The 18,189-nt window shown below is 47.7% G+C and overlaps 1 protein-coding gene across 1 annotated transcript in view; it reads right to left on the bottom strand.

Annotated features, from left to right (window-relative positions):
- Positions 1 to 10,530, bottom strand: part of LOC139005924 (cytochrome P450 4V2-like) — a 32,092-nt gene extending 21,562 nt beyond the window's left edge. The window contains exon 1 of the mRNA XM_070408237.1: positions 10,259 to 10,530. Within this exon, the coding sequence (XP_070264338.1) occupies positions 10,259 to 10,472 (214 nt within the window). The 5' untranslated portion in view covers positions 10,473 to 10,530. The remainder of the gene's footprint in view (positions 1 to 10,258) is intronic.
- Positions 10,531 to 18,189: the final 7,659 nt, after the last annotated feature.

Genomic DNA, 18,189 nt, shown 5'->3' with positions numbered 1-18,189 from the left:
CCCCTTACAAGGACTCTGCTCTGGATGGGGCCTTTGGAATCCAGGGCTCTGGGGTTTTACAACAGAGCTGGGGTGGGAAAGGGTAAACAGCACCAAAGATGGCTGATATGGCCACCCACCTTTGCCTCAGCTTGACTGATTAGTTCAGCCTCAGAACGTGGCACTCAGCGGGGATCCCTACTTCCCCAGCAATGGCTCTAGGGCCTCGGCCCCAGTACCAAACTCCTCTCCCCCTTGGCCCTCCCTACAGCTGGTGTTTGCTGCAGCTCCATGTGCCTTAGTTAACCACCCCTTCCTTCCCTGTTCCTACAAAGAAGGCTGCATCTTTGTGTGTTATGTTCATATAAACTTTGTAACGTTTTGGGGAAAAAAAACACAAAAAAACAAAACAATGACCAAGAGAATGTCGCAGTCAATGTCTGGAGTCCGGCTCAGGAGAATGGAGAGAAGGGAGAATTCCATAAGTTGGCCGATACCAAGATATTTCTGAGTGACTGCCTGGCGTATGACAGTTGTGTGACCGCAGAGGAAGGAATCCAAGTTTCTCTGCAGAACACCAAGGACTTCTTCCATGTTCTGAACCTTTGCTTTGGTTTTCAGAATTCCCTGCTCCCCGTCTCTTGGCTCCCTCCCTCTGAGGGCCATCACATGGGTGCAACTGGGATGTTGTATCTCAAGAGGATTGCCCCAATGTATGTATCCTTTTATCCGAAGATGAAAAAATCCCAAAGAATAAGAATGGAGACAGACAACCTGTCCTTTAGGCTTAAAAATAGAGACCCAGACTGAGAAAGGGTGCAGGCCGGGCTGAGGGATTCCCCTCCCCCGCCCCCCCCCCCACACGCCCCAGTGCATGAATTTCATGCACCGGGCCTCTAGTATATAAATAATAGGCTATGTCTACATTTCCTTGGGTATATGAAAAAAATTTGGTTTGGGAATGTGACAAAAATGTGGAAGTAATGTCATCCTATACAATAAAGAGGTGATATGCAAATTGACCATCATGCTCATACCTGGAAGTGTCCTGCAAAGAGCTGAGAATTGGTTCTGTCAATGTGCCTCAGAGAGATTGGATGAGGAAACGGCCCAGTTTGGCCGTGACTTTACCCACTTATGTTACCCTTGAAGGTGTCTTTGCCACAATGTGAATAAACTGCTGCCTTTTCTAATAGGGGCTCACATGAAAGCCTGCATTCCCAACTTTACTTGAAACAGATCTATATTCTGCAGCTGTGGCCACCGTCCTAAGATCAGGTCTTGTCGACCAGGTCCTGTTGCTGGGAATCAGGGGGCACTGGAGTGGAGCCCCTGCCCCTCCGTGCCCTTTTACATTCAGGGATTGAGCTGAACTCACTTTGGGGGAAGCCTGGCAAGGGTAACAGGTGTCACAGAAGGAAGGATGGAGAATGGAGAGGCAGACACCCTGCTCAGTCCCTCCCTGGGTGAGGTCAGGCAGATGAAGGCCGGCCAGCCTGCCCCACGCTTGGGTGAGATAGCATCCTCTGTGTCCACCTCTCACCCCGTGGGCCCAACCACTCCCCTCAGTTCCAGGCAGCCCTCTGCATTCCAAGACAGTGCACTCTGCCCTTACATGCCACTCACCCTAAATGAGAAGGAAGAGAGCAGTTGGCCTACAGACAACTACACAGAAAGAGAGGGCTCATGGCTGGCAAGTACAGTGGTGGTGGCAGGAGCCTCTGCTGCCTCCGTGGCAGCACTAAGGAGCAGTGAGCCGAGTGGTAAGGAGCAGTAAGTAGGCGGGCAGTAAGGAGCAACAGGTCCCGGACTGTAGGAGGGATTTCCAACTATTGGCTTAGGGGAATGGGCCTAAGACGTCAGGCGGACATCCCCTGAGGGGTCTCGGACTGCGAGAGGGTGTAGGCTGGGCTGAGGGACCCCCCTCCCCATGGCATGAATTTTGTGCACTGAGCCTCTAGTCCAGTGAGGGCGAACCTATGACACATGTGTCGTGAAATAATTTTTTTGGTTGATTTTTCTTTGTTAAATGGCATTTAAATATATAAAATAAATATCAAAAATATAAGACTTTGTTTCACTATGGTTGCAAATATCTAAAAATTTGTATATGTGACACGGCACCAGAGTTAAGTTAGGGTTTTTCAAAATGCTGACATGCCAAGCTCAAAAGGTTCGCCATTACTGCTCTAGTCTAATCTAATAAAAGACAAACATGCAAATTGACTGTATCTTCGCTATGCCTTAAGCCATGCCCACCAGCCAACAAGAGCGACTACATGCAAATTAACCTAAACAAGATGGCGGCTGGCAGCCACGGAGCTGGAACAAACAGGAGGCTTGGTTGCCCCAGTGATGGAGGAAGCCAAGCTTCCCACGTGCCGCGGCCGGCTCTGAGCTCCAGTCAAGGCAACAAGGTTTCAATTATAGAAGATAAATAAACCCCAGATACCTGCTTTCAGCCGGCCGTGGCCACGGAGCTGGAGCTGGAGCTGGAGCTCTCAGCTCCACTCAAGGCTACAAAGTTTCAATTATAGAAGGTAAATATATCCCAGAATTTAAAAAAAAAGAAAAAAAGGAAAGGTTGGGAGCTTCCGTTGCCGGGGGGCTTGGCCAGCCTGAAAACGGCCCTGAGCCCCTCACCCAGAATGGCCAGGCACCCCAGTGGACCCCACACCCTAAAGGGGGTGTAGCCAGCCTGAAAACAGCCATCAGCCCCTCACCCAGGCTGGCCAGGCACCCCAGTGGGGACCCCCACCCTGAAGGGGGTGTGACCAGCCTGCAAACAGCCATCAGCCTCTCACCCAGGCTGATCAGGCACCCCAGTGGGGACCCCCACCCTGAAGGGGGTGTGACCAGCTGCAAACACCCATCAGCCCCTCATGCAGGCTGGCCAGGCACCCCAGCAGGACCCCCACCCTGATCCAGGACACCCTTCAGGGCAAACCAGCCAGCCCTCACCCGTGCACCAGGCCTCTATCCTATATAATAAAAGGGTAATATGCAAATTGACCCTAACAGCAGAACGACTGGGAATGACTGGTCACTATGACACACACTGACCAGCAGGGGGCAGATGCTCAATGCAGGAGCTGCCCCTGGTGGTCAGTGTGCTCCCGCAGGGCGAATTCTGCTCAGCCACAAGCCAGGCTGATGGCTGCCAGCACAGTGGTGGTGGCGGGAGCCTCTCCCGCCTCCTCAGCAGCCCTAAGGATGTCCGATGCAGCTTAGGTCTGGTCCCTGCTGGTAAGTGGACATCCCCCGAGGGCTGCCGGGCTGCCAGAGGGATGCCTGACTGCCAGCTTGGGCCCGATCCCCCCAGGGAGCGGGCCTAAGCCAGCAGGTGGACATCCTCCGAGGGGTCCCAGACTGCAAGAAGGCATAGGCCAGGCTGAGGGACTCCCCTGAGTGCACAAATTTTTGTGCACCGGGCCTCTAGTCCTATCTAATAATAGAGAAACATGGTAATTAACCATAACTTCGCTACCATTCCATTGGCTAATCAGCAAGATATGCAAATTAACTACAAGCCAAGATGGTGACCGGCAGTCAGGCAACTGAAGTGAACATGAGGCTTGCTTGCTCCAGTGATGGAGGAAGCCAACGTTCCCTGCCTGCCGCAGCCCAGCTCTGAGCTTGCTCTCTAAGAAAAAATTTTGCAAATATAGAAGCTAAACAAAACCCAGAAACTTGTTTCGGTGAGCCGGGATCTCAGAGCTAGAGTCGCATCAAAGTTTCAAATACAGAAGGTAAACAAAGCCCTGAAACCTGCTTTCAGCAGCCGAGGTCTCAGAGCTGGAGCCGAGCCTTAGAGCAAAAGCCGGCTCTCAGCTCCAGTGACAGCCATAGAAGGTAAATAAATCCCAGAATTTAAAAAAAAGAACAAAAGGAGAGGTTGGGACCTTCAGTCACCCGCCAGCCTGAAAACGGCCTTCAGCCCCTCACCCAGACTGGCCAGGCACCCCAGTGGGGACCCCCACCCTGAAGGGGGTGTGACCAGCTGCAAACAGCCATCATCCCCTCATCCGGGCTGGCCGGGCACCCAAGCGAGACCCCCACCCTGATCCAGGACACCCTTTAGGGCAAACCAGCTGGCCCCCACCCATGCACCAGGCCTCTATCCTATATAGTAAAAGGGTAATATGCCTCCCAGCACCGGGATCAGCGGAGCAGCGAGGCCTCCCAGCACTGGGATCAGTGGAGCAGCGAGGCCTCCTAGCACCGGGATCAGTGAAGCAGCGAGGCCTCACTTCCCCTGTGTCAAGCGGAGCCGCAAGGCCTCCCAGCACCGGGATCAGTGGAGCAGCGAGGCCTCACTGCCCCTGTGTCAAGCGGAGCCGCGAGGCCTCCCAGCACTGGGATCAGCAGAGCCGCGAGGCCTCCTGGCCCCTGGAGCAGCATGACAGGGGGCAGCGCCCAAACCCCCTGATCACCCTGCAGCTCTGTGTGTGACAGGGGGCAGGGCCACAATCTCCCTATCCACCCTGCTCTGTTCGTGACAGGGGAAGGCGCCCCAACCCTCTGATCGGCCCTGCTCTGTGCCTGATAGGGGGGTGTTCCCCAACCCCCTGATCGGCCCTGCTCTGTGTGTGACAGGTTGCGGTGCCCCAACCCCCCCATGGGCCCTGCTCTGTGTGTGACAGGGTGGAGCCGCAACCTCCCCATCAGCCCTGCCCTGAGTGTGACAGGGGGGAGTGCCCCAACGCCCTGATAGGCCCTGCTCTGTGGGTGACAGGGGGCGGTGCCCCAACTCCCCTATCGGCCCTACTCTGTGCATGACAGGGGGGGACTCCCCAACCCCCTGATCAGCCCTGCTCTGTGTGTGACAGGGTATGGAGCCCCAACACCCCTGATGGGCCCTGCTCTATGCGTGACAGGGGGCAGCGCCCCAACCCCCTGATAGGCCCTGCTCTGTGCATGACAGGGGGTGGCGCCGCAACCTCCCCATCGACCCTGCCTTGAGTGTGACAGGGGCGGCGCTCCAACCCCCCAATCGGCCCTACCCTGAGCGTGACTGGGGGTGGCATTGCAACCTCCCAATCCGCCCTGCTCTGTGCATGACAGGGGGCAGCGCCCCAACTCCCCAATCGGCCCTGCTCTGAGCCCGACCAGGGGCTGCACCTAGGGATTGGGCCTGCCCTCTGCCACCCGGGAGCGGGCCTAAGCCAGCAGGTCGTTATCTCCCGAGGGGTCCCAGACTGTGAGAGGGCACAAGTGGGGCTGAGGGACACCCCCCCTCCCCACCGAGAGTGCACAAATTTTTGTGCACTGGGCCTCTAGTATATAAATAATAAGCTATGTCTACATTTCCTTGGATATATGAAAAAATTTGATTTCGGAATATGACAGAAATGTGGAAGCAATGTCATCCTATACAATAGAGAGGTAATATGCACATTGACCATCACACCCTCGCACAAGATGGCCGCCCCCTTGTGGGCACAAGATGGCCACCACAAGATGGCCGGCAAGGAAGGGCAGTTGTGGGCGATCAGGCCAGCAGGGGAGGGCAGATGGGGCAACCAGGTCTGCAGGGGAGGGCAGTTAAAGTTGACCAGGACAGCAGGTGAAGGCAGTTGGGGGTGACCAGGCCTGCAGGAGAGGGCAGGTGGGGTGACCGGGACAACAGGGGAGGATAGTTAGGGGTGACCAGGCTGGCAGAAGAGGGCAGTTGGGGGTGACCAGGCAGGCAGGGGAGGGCAGTTGGTAGTGACTGGGCCTGCAGAAGAGGGAAGGCAGTTGGGGGTGACTGGGCCAGCACAGGAGGGCAGTTGGGGGGAACCAGGCTGGCAGGAGAGGGCCGTTGGGGGAGACCGGGCTGGCAGGTGAGCATTTAGGCATCAATCAGGCTGGCAGGAGAGTGGTTAGGAGGCAATCAGGCTGGCAGGCAGAAGCAATTAGGGGCAATCAGGCAGGCAGGCAGGCAGGCAGGCAGGTAGGCAGGCAAACTGTTGGGAGCCAGCAGTCACGGATTGTGAGAGGGATGTCCACCTCCCTGTGGGATCGGACCTAAAATGGCAGTTGGACATCCCCTTTGGGGTCCCAGATTGGAGAGGGTGAAGGCTGAGATGAGGGACACCCCCCTCTAGTAGTGAATATACGAATCATTAAGCTAAAAAGAATTACTGAGAAGCACTGAGGAAAATGTAGGGATTGGATAGGGAAATTTGGTAATCAATCAAATCAGTTTCCTATGACATGTCCAGATATAAGGATGAATATGATGGAAGTACCTTATTTCTTCTTGAAAACACAACATACTCACACATGCATTCCACAGGCAAGGAATCTGTATCACCAAAGGACCAGATCCCTACTTTCAAGGAATTTATAATCAGAGGAGATGGTCACTGTGGGACTAATCACAGTATCAGATCAGATGAAATGGGTGTTAAACTAGAAGTTTAAGTCTGAGGAGTTATCGATTTTCAGTGAAAGCACTGGAGAAATTCCAAGACAAAGATGGCATTTGAGCATAAAAGAATGAGTTGGCTTTTTATAGGAAGAAAAAGGAAGTTAGGGTAAACCAAGCAGCAGAAATAGCGGAGCAGAGGCACGGAGGTCTGAAAATTGCCTATAATTTAGCCAAAGCACAGGTTGAGGATGAAAACATTGATAGATGAGTTCAGAGTGTTGGACGGCTAAAGAAGTTGGATTTTCTTTTATTGTCTCTAGGCAATATCTGAAAGTTCCTGATGAGTAGTAGAACCACAGAGTTATATTTTAGGACAATAACACTGAGGTGTGTGGGATCCGTGAAGAACTTGCAATTCCTATTCCAAGGATACAGGAAGCTTCTGGGGGTGGAATTAGATGCAGCTAGAGTTACTGGCCCTGGTCCTGCTTTATGGCTGGTCCTTATAGTAGGTGTGGGGAAATGGTGACCAGTAATCCCAACAACACTGAAGTAGGGAGGAAAGCTTGGGAGTTAACACTTTCTGTATTGAAATCCTGGATGCCCCATCTGGGGAATGCAGCCCAGCATTCAGAAAGGTCAAACAACGACAAAACTCTGGGTCAGGTCAGGAAACGCTAAATTGATGAGTGCAACCCAGAGGTGGGGGTTGGGTGGGGTGGGGGAACACAGTGACTAAAGGATTGGGGTACAGGGTCCAGCCCTCAGAGAAGAGACCTGGCAATGGTTAGACAGAGCCCAAGTCAAACAACATGAGTTCAGGGGAGGACTGGCTTTCTAATTAGGTTAGGAAATGAGGCACTCTCCTGAGATTGCTGGCAAAATCCAGGGAGGGAGGGATAAGGAGAGCAGACTAGCTGGGAGGCATGTGGTACCCAGGCTTCTTCTAGGCAAAGGGAATGCCCCCTTGACAGCAAGGGGACTAATGCCCACAGCACTGTGAGGCTCCTAATACAGACGGCACCTGAGATTTTGACGGGTTGTTTAACATGGGAATTTGGGCCCCACAGACAGATTGACATGGCAAAAAAAAAACCCCAAAACAAACAAACAAAAAAACCCAACTAATAAACTTTGCAGCTCTTTTTCATGCCAATAAATGTTCACATACTCAACTATCCCTGCTCCTTCTCCCATCCCTCAGCTTCCCCCACCCCTGGCCTTCAGGGCAAGCTGCTCAAAGTGCAGTGGGAGAGAGGCTAAAGCACAGAGATGTCTATTGCATGTGATACTGTATAAACAGTAATAATTGTTTAAAGCGTTTGCACATTTGGGCCCCTCAAAGCCTAATAATGAATCTTCTAAAATGGCTAACATTCATTCTGTCATGTTTATTTGCTGTGTAGGGTAATTAAACATCAGACCAGAGCTAAAGGTTTTCGATGCCTCATGTCTTTTATGCCTCACCACAGTCAGATGAGAAACACTATTACAGAAGTTAGTGAACAACTGAGGAAGTTGTGCACAGCTAAGTAGTTGCACAAAATCACTGCGCTGGTAAATACAGGCCTGGCTTTGTACCCGAGGCACCCAGTCACACAATGTGCCATCTTCAGCATTACATCACGCCGATTCAAAGTGCCTTCCAGTCAAAACATTGGCCAAATTGCTGTTAAAACAGCTAGGTCAGATCAACAGTGTCAAATATACGTAGCATGGCCATAATCACTGCCTTGGTCTGGTCTGGCAGAGGAGACAGGGAAATCAAAATCCGTGGCTTGAAGGCCTCAGGCGGGCCCAATGGCAGGGAGCAGCTGGGGAAGGCAGGTGTTGACAAAAAGGACTGAAAAACCAAAAGATAGAGTTCAACAGCCTAGTTGGAAGTCAGTTGCAATTCTCCAGGTGATACTTCTGAGGCCAGAATGTGGATGGTGGCCACACAATGAAAGGCACAGCCTCTTGTATAAGACATAAGGGTATTGAGGATGGGGAATATACCTTTAAATGTTGTGCTATGCCCAATTTTGTTGAGCTCAATTCTGGGCACAAAGGAGGGCCTCAAATAACTGCATGATTGACAATGAAAAAATGGACTCATACCAAGTTCTGGACAATGGTCTAGAAAATGCACACATTAAATGTAATCCTCAAAGTAACTGTAACATAGTGACGTTTACAAGTAAAGGGTAACACACTCTAACTTAAAGAGTTTTAAAAAACTTGTCAAAGTCAAGCCGTTTGGTTACAAGCAGAAAGGGAGCAAAGGTTGGTCTCATGCCTAGATCCAGTAGTTGTTGATGTATTAAAAATCCCCTTGAGAAAGATAATGTGTTACCATGCTCTCCTCTCCCGAAGTAACTATAAGGAGAATTACTTAAAATAATCGAATAACTCACAGTTTGTTTTGAAATGGATCTTATTCACTAGAGATTTCAATTCTTAGAAAAATTCCCCCAAAAGACTATGATGAGATTTCTTAAGTATACCCTTTCCTGTTGGGGAGAAGGGGGGTGGTCTATATTTCTACACCATTATTTTTTAATATTATAAAGCCTTTGGGTAGAAGGGAAGATTAGCTCTGCCTTTAGTGTTCGCCATGATGATGTTTACAAATGTAGTTTTCATATATCAAAACCTGCTGCATCACTTGCAACATTAGTCACATTGATGTCTGGTTGGTTAAAAGTTTACTGGGATTTCTCCTGCCAGAAACATTTTCTGTATTTTGGTAACACTCTCCCATGAGGCCTCATGTCTTCCTGTGAAGTTGAAATGACAGCATTATTTTTATTTGGAGAAAGGAAAGTGGAAAAGAAATAACCCTTTAAGCTTTGGAATTGATGTTCAGTCTATAAAACGTCTTCAATTAAACTGAGGGTTGATTGGATTCTAGTTCTGGGCTCATTTTAAAATATGTCATTTGGGGCAAATCTTTTCAGTTCTGGGCATCTCAACTTATCCAGCCACTAAGATGAAGTGCTAAGATCTAACTCACCCTCCCTCATGGGGGATGCAAACACCAAGTACTTTTAAAAGCTTTCTAATTTTAAAGTGACCCCTATACCCCTATCATAACATAACATAAAGCTGTCTCTTCAAAAGACGATTTCAATTTAAAAAAAAATTTACTCTAACAAATAAGAGTTCTGAAACTTGCTGTATGACTCTTGGGACAGGCCTTGGTGAATAATATCATAATTCATATTTGCAATGTAACCTCCTTAGAAGGGCCAAGGAGGAATGAAAGTTGTGGTCAAGTCTTGTGATTTCTGCAGGGAGAGGCTCTGGTCTCAAGTGCATTTGTTGTCCCTTTTTTTTTGGAGAGAGAGGAGAGAGGGAGAGGAAGTTATAAGTTGTGTCTGGCTTTAGGACTTTAACAGTAAAGACAGAAGAAAAATCAGGCAGTGTTTTTGTTGTTGTTTTTCTTATTAAATATATTTGTATTGATTTCAGAGAGGAAGGGAGAGGGAGAGAGAGATAGAAACATCAATGATGAGAGAGAATCTTTGATCAGCTGCCTCCTGCACTCCCCGTACTGGGGATGGAGCTGGCAACCCACGCATATGCCCTGGACCTGAATCAAACCAATACCCTTCAGTCCACAGGCCATACATAGCTCTGTCCATTGAACAAAGCCGCCTAGGGCTACAGGCGGTGTTTTCAGATAGCAGCAGCCAGGAGTTGGAAAAATGAGAAGAGAAAAGGCAGAAGGACGGGAGTTTAGAAACACTGCACTTATGTGTAATGAAAACTGTAGCAATCGGAAACCCATTATCCAGGGGGTGATAGAGTCGCCCTTCACCCAGCAGCCTGCAGCTCCAGTCCTGGTGCTCCAGGCGGGGAAGCGGGCGGTTCCCTACAAGGGGCCCAAAGCCCGTGGAGGAGATGCGGCCGGACGGCCGGCCTGGGCTCTCAGTCTCTTACCTTTCCCTCCTCGCTCCAGCATCAGCAAGTGTCCCAGGAAGGGGTAGGCGCCCGGAATGGTGGGGATGGGCCTCATTTGCAGCCAGTTATACGCGTAGCTCGCCATCATTTGCAGGAAGCTCAGGATGAGGGTGGCGCCCGCCAGGGAGACGGCGCTGAGCGCGCCCCAGAGCAGCAGCTTCTGCCCGACGTGCACCAGCCAGACGGCCACCATCGCGCCAGCGGTCGGCTCTGTACGGGGACTGAGACCCAGAACCTTGGGGCCCACTGCTTGGGGCCAGGGCGGGGTCCAGCCCCTGCCTTTAAAGTGCAGGGCCTGGGAGGAGTCCAGACATTCCCGGGGGCGGGCGCAGCGGGCTGAGAGGGCGGGGGAAGAGGTGGCGCCCGGCCCAATCGCGTCTCTCTCCTCCTGCAACCCATAGGCACCAGCCCAGGAGCCCAGGAGCCCAGAAGCGGGACTTCCGGTGCAGGGACCGCCCTGCCCCCTCGGGACTGGGTTGGAACCTCCCCGGCTCGGAGGAAAGCACCGCCGGGTTGCTGTGCAGACAAACGCCTAGTAACGCGCACGGGCCTCTGTTTGGTTCTAGCAGAAACGAAAGCCCGGAAGGCGGATTCTGAAGGCAGAGAGTGCTGAGAAGACACGTTGGCACTTGAGTGGCGTGGGGAGGAGAATGGGGTGCAATTAGGGGCAACTTCAGGATGGAGAGGCGCACTGGGGCTGAGGTGGGCTGACTTCTGTTAGGGTAGTGAGCGGTACGCTTTAGAATGGAAATAACGGGGCGCCGGGTTGGAAGTTCGGTTTGGGGTTAGTTTTTCCCTGGCTGGGCGCCTGGCCTCATGATGCTCCCTTGCGCAACCAGGAGTGTCTTCTATTCTCCGGGGACTGGCCGAGCTCGGGAGGTGTGTTGCATCCTGGCTGCGCATCAGGATCATTTAGAGCAGCTCCCTACTCTGACCTGGGACTCCAACCTGAGGGAGCAGGTAGAATTCGTCATCAGGTCACGGGAGAGCTGAATCATGTTCTTGTGATCCCAATGGTTTCCCAATTATCCTCGGGACCAAGAGAACATCAGGCGGGTGGAGAGGATGAAGGGCAAGGTCTCTGGAAGTGGGAGAGATAAGAGATGCTGGCAGAGCGGGGGTTGGATAAAGGAACAGTAATTATGAAGTAAGTAACTCTCAAAAGACAAACCACTGAGCCTATGGAAGGAAGGGAAAGGGAATGATGGTGAGAAGGATGCCCCAATTCTGCCCATGGCTGTGTTCACTGACCAGGAATTTTCCTTCTTCAGGTAGCGGGACCTCAATCCTGACTCTGGTTCTCTTTTCTACAGGTGATCCTCCCTACAGAGGCGCTGGGCTAGGAGTGTCCCTCTCTAGGAGCAGGTCCATAGTGATCGGGAAGGTGCCAAGAAAGATGACATAAATTGAGAAATGCCCTACTTGCTGGGGTTCTTGTTCCGGCATTAAGAAGGGTTCAGCAATCTGGAAAAGGGGCTGTGCATAACTCAGAGTCCAGTGACGAAATATAATTTTGAAAGGCATTTGGGGGTCAGAGGAGCTTAGCTAAAAGGAACTATGTTCTCTTCTCAGTAACACAAATTGTCCTGAGGCTAGGTGGAGATAGACACTTCAAAGGGTCAGGGTTTAGTATACAGAGTCCATTGTCAGAATGGAAGAATTAGCCTATGGCTGTTCAAGTGTTTGGCTTTAGGAGGCAATAACATGTAGATTAAGATGCCCTGAGCTGTCTGGCAGCAAACAATCATCCCTTTCCAGGTTTGGGGAAATGCCCTCAGCCATTCCCAACAGGTGACAACATATGCAACTCAGCCCTTGTTGAGTCCCTGTTGGGGTCCATCCCCAACAGGTCCAGGGGTCCCCAAAGGTGTGGACGGAGTCGGCGAAGAAGCAATGACACAGAGACAGTGTTCAGTTGATCAGCAGCCTAGCCAGGATCTCTAGCCAGGAACTCCAGCCAAGTTCTGGTCAGGATCTCCAGCGAAGTTCTGGTTAGGATCCAGCGAAGTTCTGGTCTTTATTGTCTTGTCACATCTGTATTTATACCAGTTGATTTTAATCCTGTCAATTTCTATTGCAAAGGTTAGGGCGTTTCTTATCTCCATTCCAGGGAGTAAAGATTATGTAGCTTAAGCATGATTGTTTGTAGTTAAAGTGATTAACTACCCACCTGGCACTTAGGTAAGGGGTTTTATCCCCTCCCTAACTTCAGGGAAAAATCCCTACCAGGGGAAACAACTTTTCTTGGAGAGGTGACCTTGGTTAAAACACATAGTGCTAAGGGGAGCAAACATATTAAGAACAGTATGCTATATATGCCAGGTCCCTTGAAACATATGCTGTGCAGATGTTTCTTTCCTGCAGCGACTGTGTCAAGCAGCAAGGATGGATTGACTTCCGGCAAATTCCCCCTTTTTTATTTTTTAAATGATAGTGCATGCAAATCAGTGGCCACCTCTCAGATTGGGCTGCTTAAGATTCGGAAGAAGACTGGCAAGCAATGACAGTGAGCATATCTATAAACATAGTGGATGGAGTGCACAAGGAGCCTTGTTCCTGTAGAAGGTTGCTGGCCTCTTCAGTCAAGGGATTTCAGCTGTCCTCAAGTCGGGGGTTTGGTTGTCCTTGTTGATCTGGCTAGCGGGCGGAGTCATTGGCAACGGGCTTCCCAAAGCGTCAGTGAGTTGAAGGGCTGCATCAAAGGGTCCATCAGGGCCGTGCTTGATGGTGGTGTCGGTGTCCGGGGAGGAGTTAGCTGTGCCCTCTGGGTCGGCCGATATGGATGATACTGGGGAGGAAGATGAGGCGGAAATGGAGGGTAGGAGAGAGAAAAAGAAGAGAAAGCAAAAGAACTACAAGGCATGGAAGTGTTTAGAAAAAAGAGGGAGAAGAAAGGGAAGAAGGCAGCATCCTTACACAGCCCTTTCCTTCAGCTGCCCCTTTTCCTGTGGTCCAAGGTAGAAATGGGAAACAAGTACTGTTGCAGTGAGAGGGCAGCTGCTGTCAGCCAGTCTCTGTCTTTACCTGGGTCCTGATCTGAGCTGGGCATGGGAAGCAGGAAGCAGCCATGGGGGCAGGAGACCTCCCTCAGAAGGGGCGAGTGTTCAAGCCCCTGCATAGTTGGGGGGGGGGTGAGGATCTGTGCCCCAACTCTGTTGACCCCCAAGTTCTCTCCTGCCGGCCCCTCTGCGACTGTGCCTGTCTTAGGTCATTCCTCCCTGAGGAATCTTACCCGTCTTTGACTAACCAGCCATCCTCCGGGGCCAAGCAGGGTGATGTGAGGTTCAGTTCTGTCTCCTTGGTAGCCTATGCCCCCGTGGCCTCCACGCCCAGCAACTGCCTTGGGATCCCCTCGCCTGCTGGCAGGGCCCCGGCATTGATCACATATCTTGGGGAACCCAGGTTTCTTCTCCAGGGAGGGCCCAGCTCACACCATTGGGCGAGAGACAGATCCATGGTACCAGCCACCATGAGGCTTCAACCTCAGCATGAACAGAGAGCTCCGGCAACAGCTATGGGCGATTGAATTGTAAGAAGAGGGTCCCTCTTGACACAAGGGTAAGAGGGGCCAATACAGGACAAAGGAGAGTCCCGGGACAGGGCTTTCTCAGCCCAGGATGTCAGGCTCTTGGCACAAGACAACTCCACGTATGGGACATATACCAAACACCCAGAGTCACGGCATAAAAGGGAGGTGCCCTTCCTGGAACAGTAGGGTAGGGAGATTCTAGAAAAGAATGTGTTCAGGAGAGAAGGAGAAAGGCCAAAGAACCAGCAAACAAGTAGTTAGATTTTTAAAAAAAGGAAAAAGGAAAAGAGATGTGGGGCAAAGCTGGGACATGTGGAAAGAAAAAAAGGAGGCACATGTGATCCTCCCAATGGACAGATTGTTCCAGCTCAGGTCTGCACATCTGCTGCAGACGGGCACTGGTCAGGTGTGCTAGGGTGAGGTGGAGATGGAGGGCGGTGAGACATAAGGTCGGACTAGACGGTCTGGAATCCACACAGGTGAGTCTGCGTCCTGTGGAAATATACAAGCATATCCTCTCCTCCAGGTTAAAAGTACATCAGGTCCCTTCCAGGCTCCTGTAAGCAAGTCTCTCCATTTGATGAGGGCTTTAGGTTTAGTTAGATCAGGGTTCCAATGTCTGTACATCGGGGAATTTCCCTCAGAATCTACATTTAGTATATTCATTACAAATAGAGTATGTTGTAGATCATGATGAGGAGAGGAATATTTAAACTCATTTTCTTGTAATTTTTTAATTTGTGTTTTTAAAGTTTGGTGAGCCCTTTCTACTATTGCTTGGCCTTGAGGATTGTAGGGTATTCCTGTAGTATGTGCGATGCTGAATGTAGAGCATAAGTTTTTAAAAGCTCTAGAGGTATAGGCAGGCCCATTGTCTGTTTTAAGTGCCCTTGGTATCCCTAGGTAGGAAAAACATTGGAATAAATGTTGACTCACATCTTTAAAGGCTTCTCCTGTATGTGCAGAAGCAAGATAACATGAGAAAAGGTATCAATACAAACATGCACATAGCAAAGTTTGCCAAAAGATGGGACATGAGTAATATCCATCTGCCATAAGTCACAGGGTCTAAGTCCTCTTGGATTAACTCCAGTAGCAGGGCTAGGAAAATGAGTAGGACAATGGCCGCAGTCACGCACAATACTTCGAGCAGCTTCTCTAGATATGCGATAATATAGACAGAGAGCAGAAGCATTTTGATGGTGAATGGCATGAGACCGCCGGGCTTCTTCTAGAGCTGTACAAACTACTGGGCGAGTTAGTAGATCCGCCTGATAATTTCCTTTGCTTAAGGGTCCTGGTAGGCAGGAATGAGCTCTAATATGTCCAATATAGAAAGCCTTTTCTCGTTTATGAATGTAAGTTTGTAGCTGAGTTAACAAAGAGAAAATGGCTATTCTTCCTTGTGGGAGAGAGGCGGTCTCAATATGAGGAAATAATTTAACTGTATATTGAGAGTCAGTGTACAAGTTAAAGGGAACCTGTTGCAATTGTTCAAAAGCATAAATGACTGCCAAAAGCTCTGTTCTCTGGGCTGACGTCTCTAGGGTTTGTTGAACATGGGTTATTGAGTCAATGATTGTTACTGCCCTACCATTAGAGGAGCCATCTGTGAATACTAAGGAGGCAGGAGGTGATAATGGCTCTTTTGAACGTTTAATAGGAAATATAAATGGATGTAGGGAGAGAAATTGCAATATAGGTGATCTTGGCAAATGATGTAAAATTTGTCCTGAGAAGTTACCTATAGCTATTTGCCACTCTTCTTCAAATTGTAATAGTGTGTCTAATTGTTCTCTTTTATAAGGTATTATTATCTCAGTAACTTCTCTTCCAAAGAGTTCGATACTACGTCGTCTACCTTTGATAATGAGAGTGGCCACTAGGGAAGGATAGGATGGTACAATCTTCCTAGGAGTGACAGGTAAATGTATCCATTCTAATGGTCCTTCCTGCCATAAACATCCTGTAGGAGTATATTTAGTGGCTAGAATAATTAAGGCCCAAGATTTGGAATAATCTAGATACTGTAGTTGCTGTTTATTGATGGCCTGTTCTATTTTTGCTATAGCCTTTTCTCCTTCTACAGTTAATTGTTGGGGAGACTTAGGGTTAGAATCTCCCTTTAAAATGTCAAATAGAGGTTTTAAGTGCAGCGACTGTGTCAAGCAGCAAGGATGGACTAGCTTCCGGCAAGTCCCCAAGTTCTATCAACCTATTGATGAAACTCTTGCAATTATGACATGCTAAAATTGGCTTCTGGCATCTCACCCTTTTTGATTATTTAAATTTAACAAGAATGTTTGTTTTAAGATTTTTAAATTCAATGGAAGGGATAGAGTTCTATCATGTTCCTTTAAATTGCTGCCAAGCATTAAAGGAATCAGTTTGCAATAAGTTTCTTTATGGGCCAACAGTTTTTTTGAGTTCCAATTTCAATGTCCAACAGTTTCTTATGTGTACATGACAGCAATGATATTTTAGTTCTGGATGGTGGAAAAATGATGGCAATCTGCATTTTCTGGTTTGGTCCTGGACAACCTGCAGTGATGCACAGCTGCTGACTGCTAGTATGGCAAGGCGTCTTCATCATCTTCTTTTCTGGACTGTTTCTCCTCTTGTTATTGGGGGTCACTGCTCTTCTGTGGCTGGAGCAGTCTGGTCAGTTCCTCTCTGGGATCCACTGTTTCAGGAATCCACACGGGCTTGGAGGAGTTTTTTGGAAATATACAAACATATTCTTGACCAAAGGTTAAAAAAGGAATCTTTATTATAAATTAGACTTGGGATTTTTTTTATCTTTGCCCAAACGATTTTCCTTTGGCTTATTTTGATACCATGTGTGTTTTCCTGGGTGTCTTGTTATCAGCATTACAAATGAAAAATAATTTTCAAAGGAAAAATTTTAAAGCAATTAAGGCATTTACTTATAGGATATATTTTCCTCTATCCCCCCCCCCCCTTCTTTTATTAAAATATTAGGAGGCTTTTGAAAATTTTACAATGCAGTCTTGATAACTTTTAATTTCAATTTTCTGTATAGAAAATATGACTGCTTTGGATTCATTGCATGTTAAACAATTTTACTATGAGATGAACCATCAATAAAAAATTTAGTTAATACTTCAGGAACAGTTTCCTGCACAGTACAATTAAGTTTCCTTGAAAGTTCACTTATATCAATTAGCCAATTTAAATTAATTTAAAATAATGTTTATTTTTTAACTTTACTTGTCCTAGGTTATGGACAGTAAATGACATTAATTAAATTTTTGCTATTAGTCTTTGAGTAACTTTACATTAGTTTTTGTTTAAGAGGCAAAAATACAAATTACTTCTCAAGGTCTAGTATATTGACTTTTAATTATCATGTTACATTTGAAGGAAACCTCTCTTTTCTTTATTTTCTTCCAGAATAACTTTCAGACCACACTTAGAGAATTTCAATTTAAATTTTTTTGTTTTTGTTTTTTTTTTACACCAAGCAACCTATGTAACAAACATGGTTGCTTTTTGATGCTGGCTGATAGTGCCAGACCATGTCACATTAAACAACATCCCTTAAAGTCATGGTGACTACTATTATAGTCAGATTTGGTATTTTAACAACAATCTTTAGTTTACTCTGTAAATATTAGTGGAAGAGATTTCAAAATTTCTCCTTTTTATTAAATTTAGAATTATATTTTTAAACAGCATTCCCTTTTGGCTCATTTTTATATATAGAGGGATCATGGGAAGCCTTCAGTAACTTTCTTAGATTTTACTAGGATTAAATTGCTTACAAAGATATTGGCTTCTCATTTAACTTAAATTATATGAAACCTTGATTATATTTTTAAAAGCTAATGTATTAAGTAATTTAAGTAGGTATCTTTATTAAAAAAAGCAAAGCAAGTAAATTTAGCAAACTTTTACATCTGATTCAGGAGGTATAGATGCTGCCCCACCTCCAGCCTAATTAAAATGCAGGCAGCTATAGGCTTTTTGTTATTTTAAATTTCCGTTGCGGAAAAATGTTGCTGTATTAAGAAATATTTTGTTATTTTATTTTGCCCTTCTTATAGACCAAAATCTTTATAACATTTAAGATATATGTATATAAGTAAAATATATTTATTAATTTTTATTTGATAAAGCTTTCCAGGTGATTTTAAGTATATTAAATTGGCTAAATTCAAAACATTTCCTTTAAGAGAGAACAAACCTTTGAAAACATTTCAGGGCCCGTGAAATGCTTTAAAATTATCCCTTGGTTAAAGCCTTGAAATTTAACTTTGAAAGACCATCAAATATATATATATATGATTTAAAGATTATATACCTTTTATAATTATCTTTAAGGATATCAATTAAATTTAAACTGGTTTTGTTATGCCCA

Source organism: Myotis yumanensis, unplaced genomic scaffold (genome assembly GCF_028538775.1).
Source record: "Myotis yumanensis isolate MYYU_CA2020_CCGP unplaced genomic scaffold, mMyoYum1.0.hap1 SCAF_3, whole genome shotgun sequence".
NCBI classification, from domain to species: domain Eukaryota; kingdom Metazoa; phylum Chordata; class Mammalia; order Chiroptera; family Vespertilionidae; genus Myotis; species Myotis yumanensis.
Note: the sequence above shows the minus strand (reverse complement) of the source record. Positions and strands in the feature narration are given on the sequence as shown.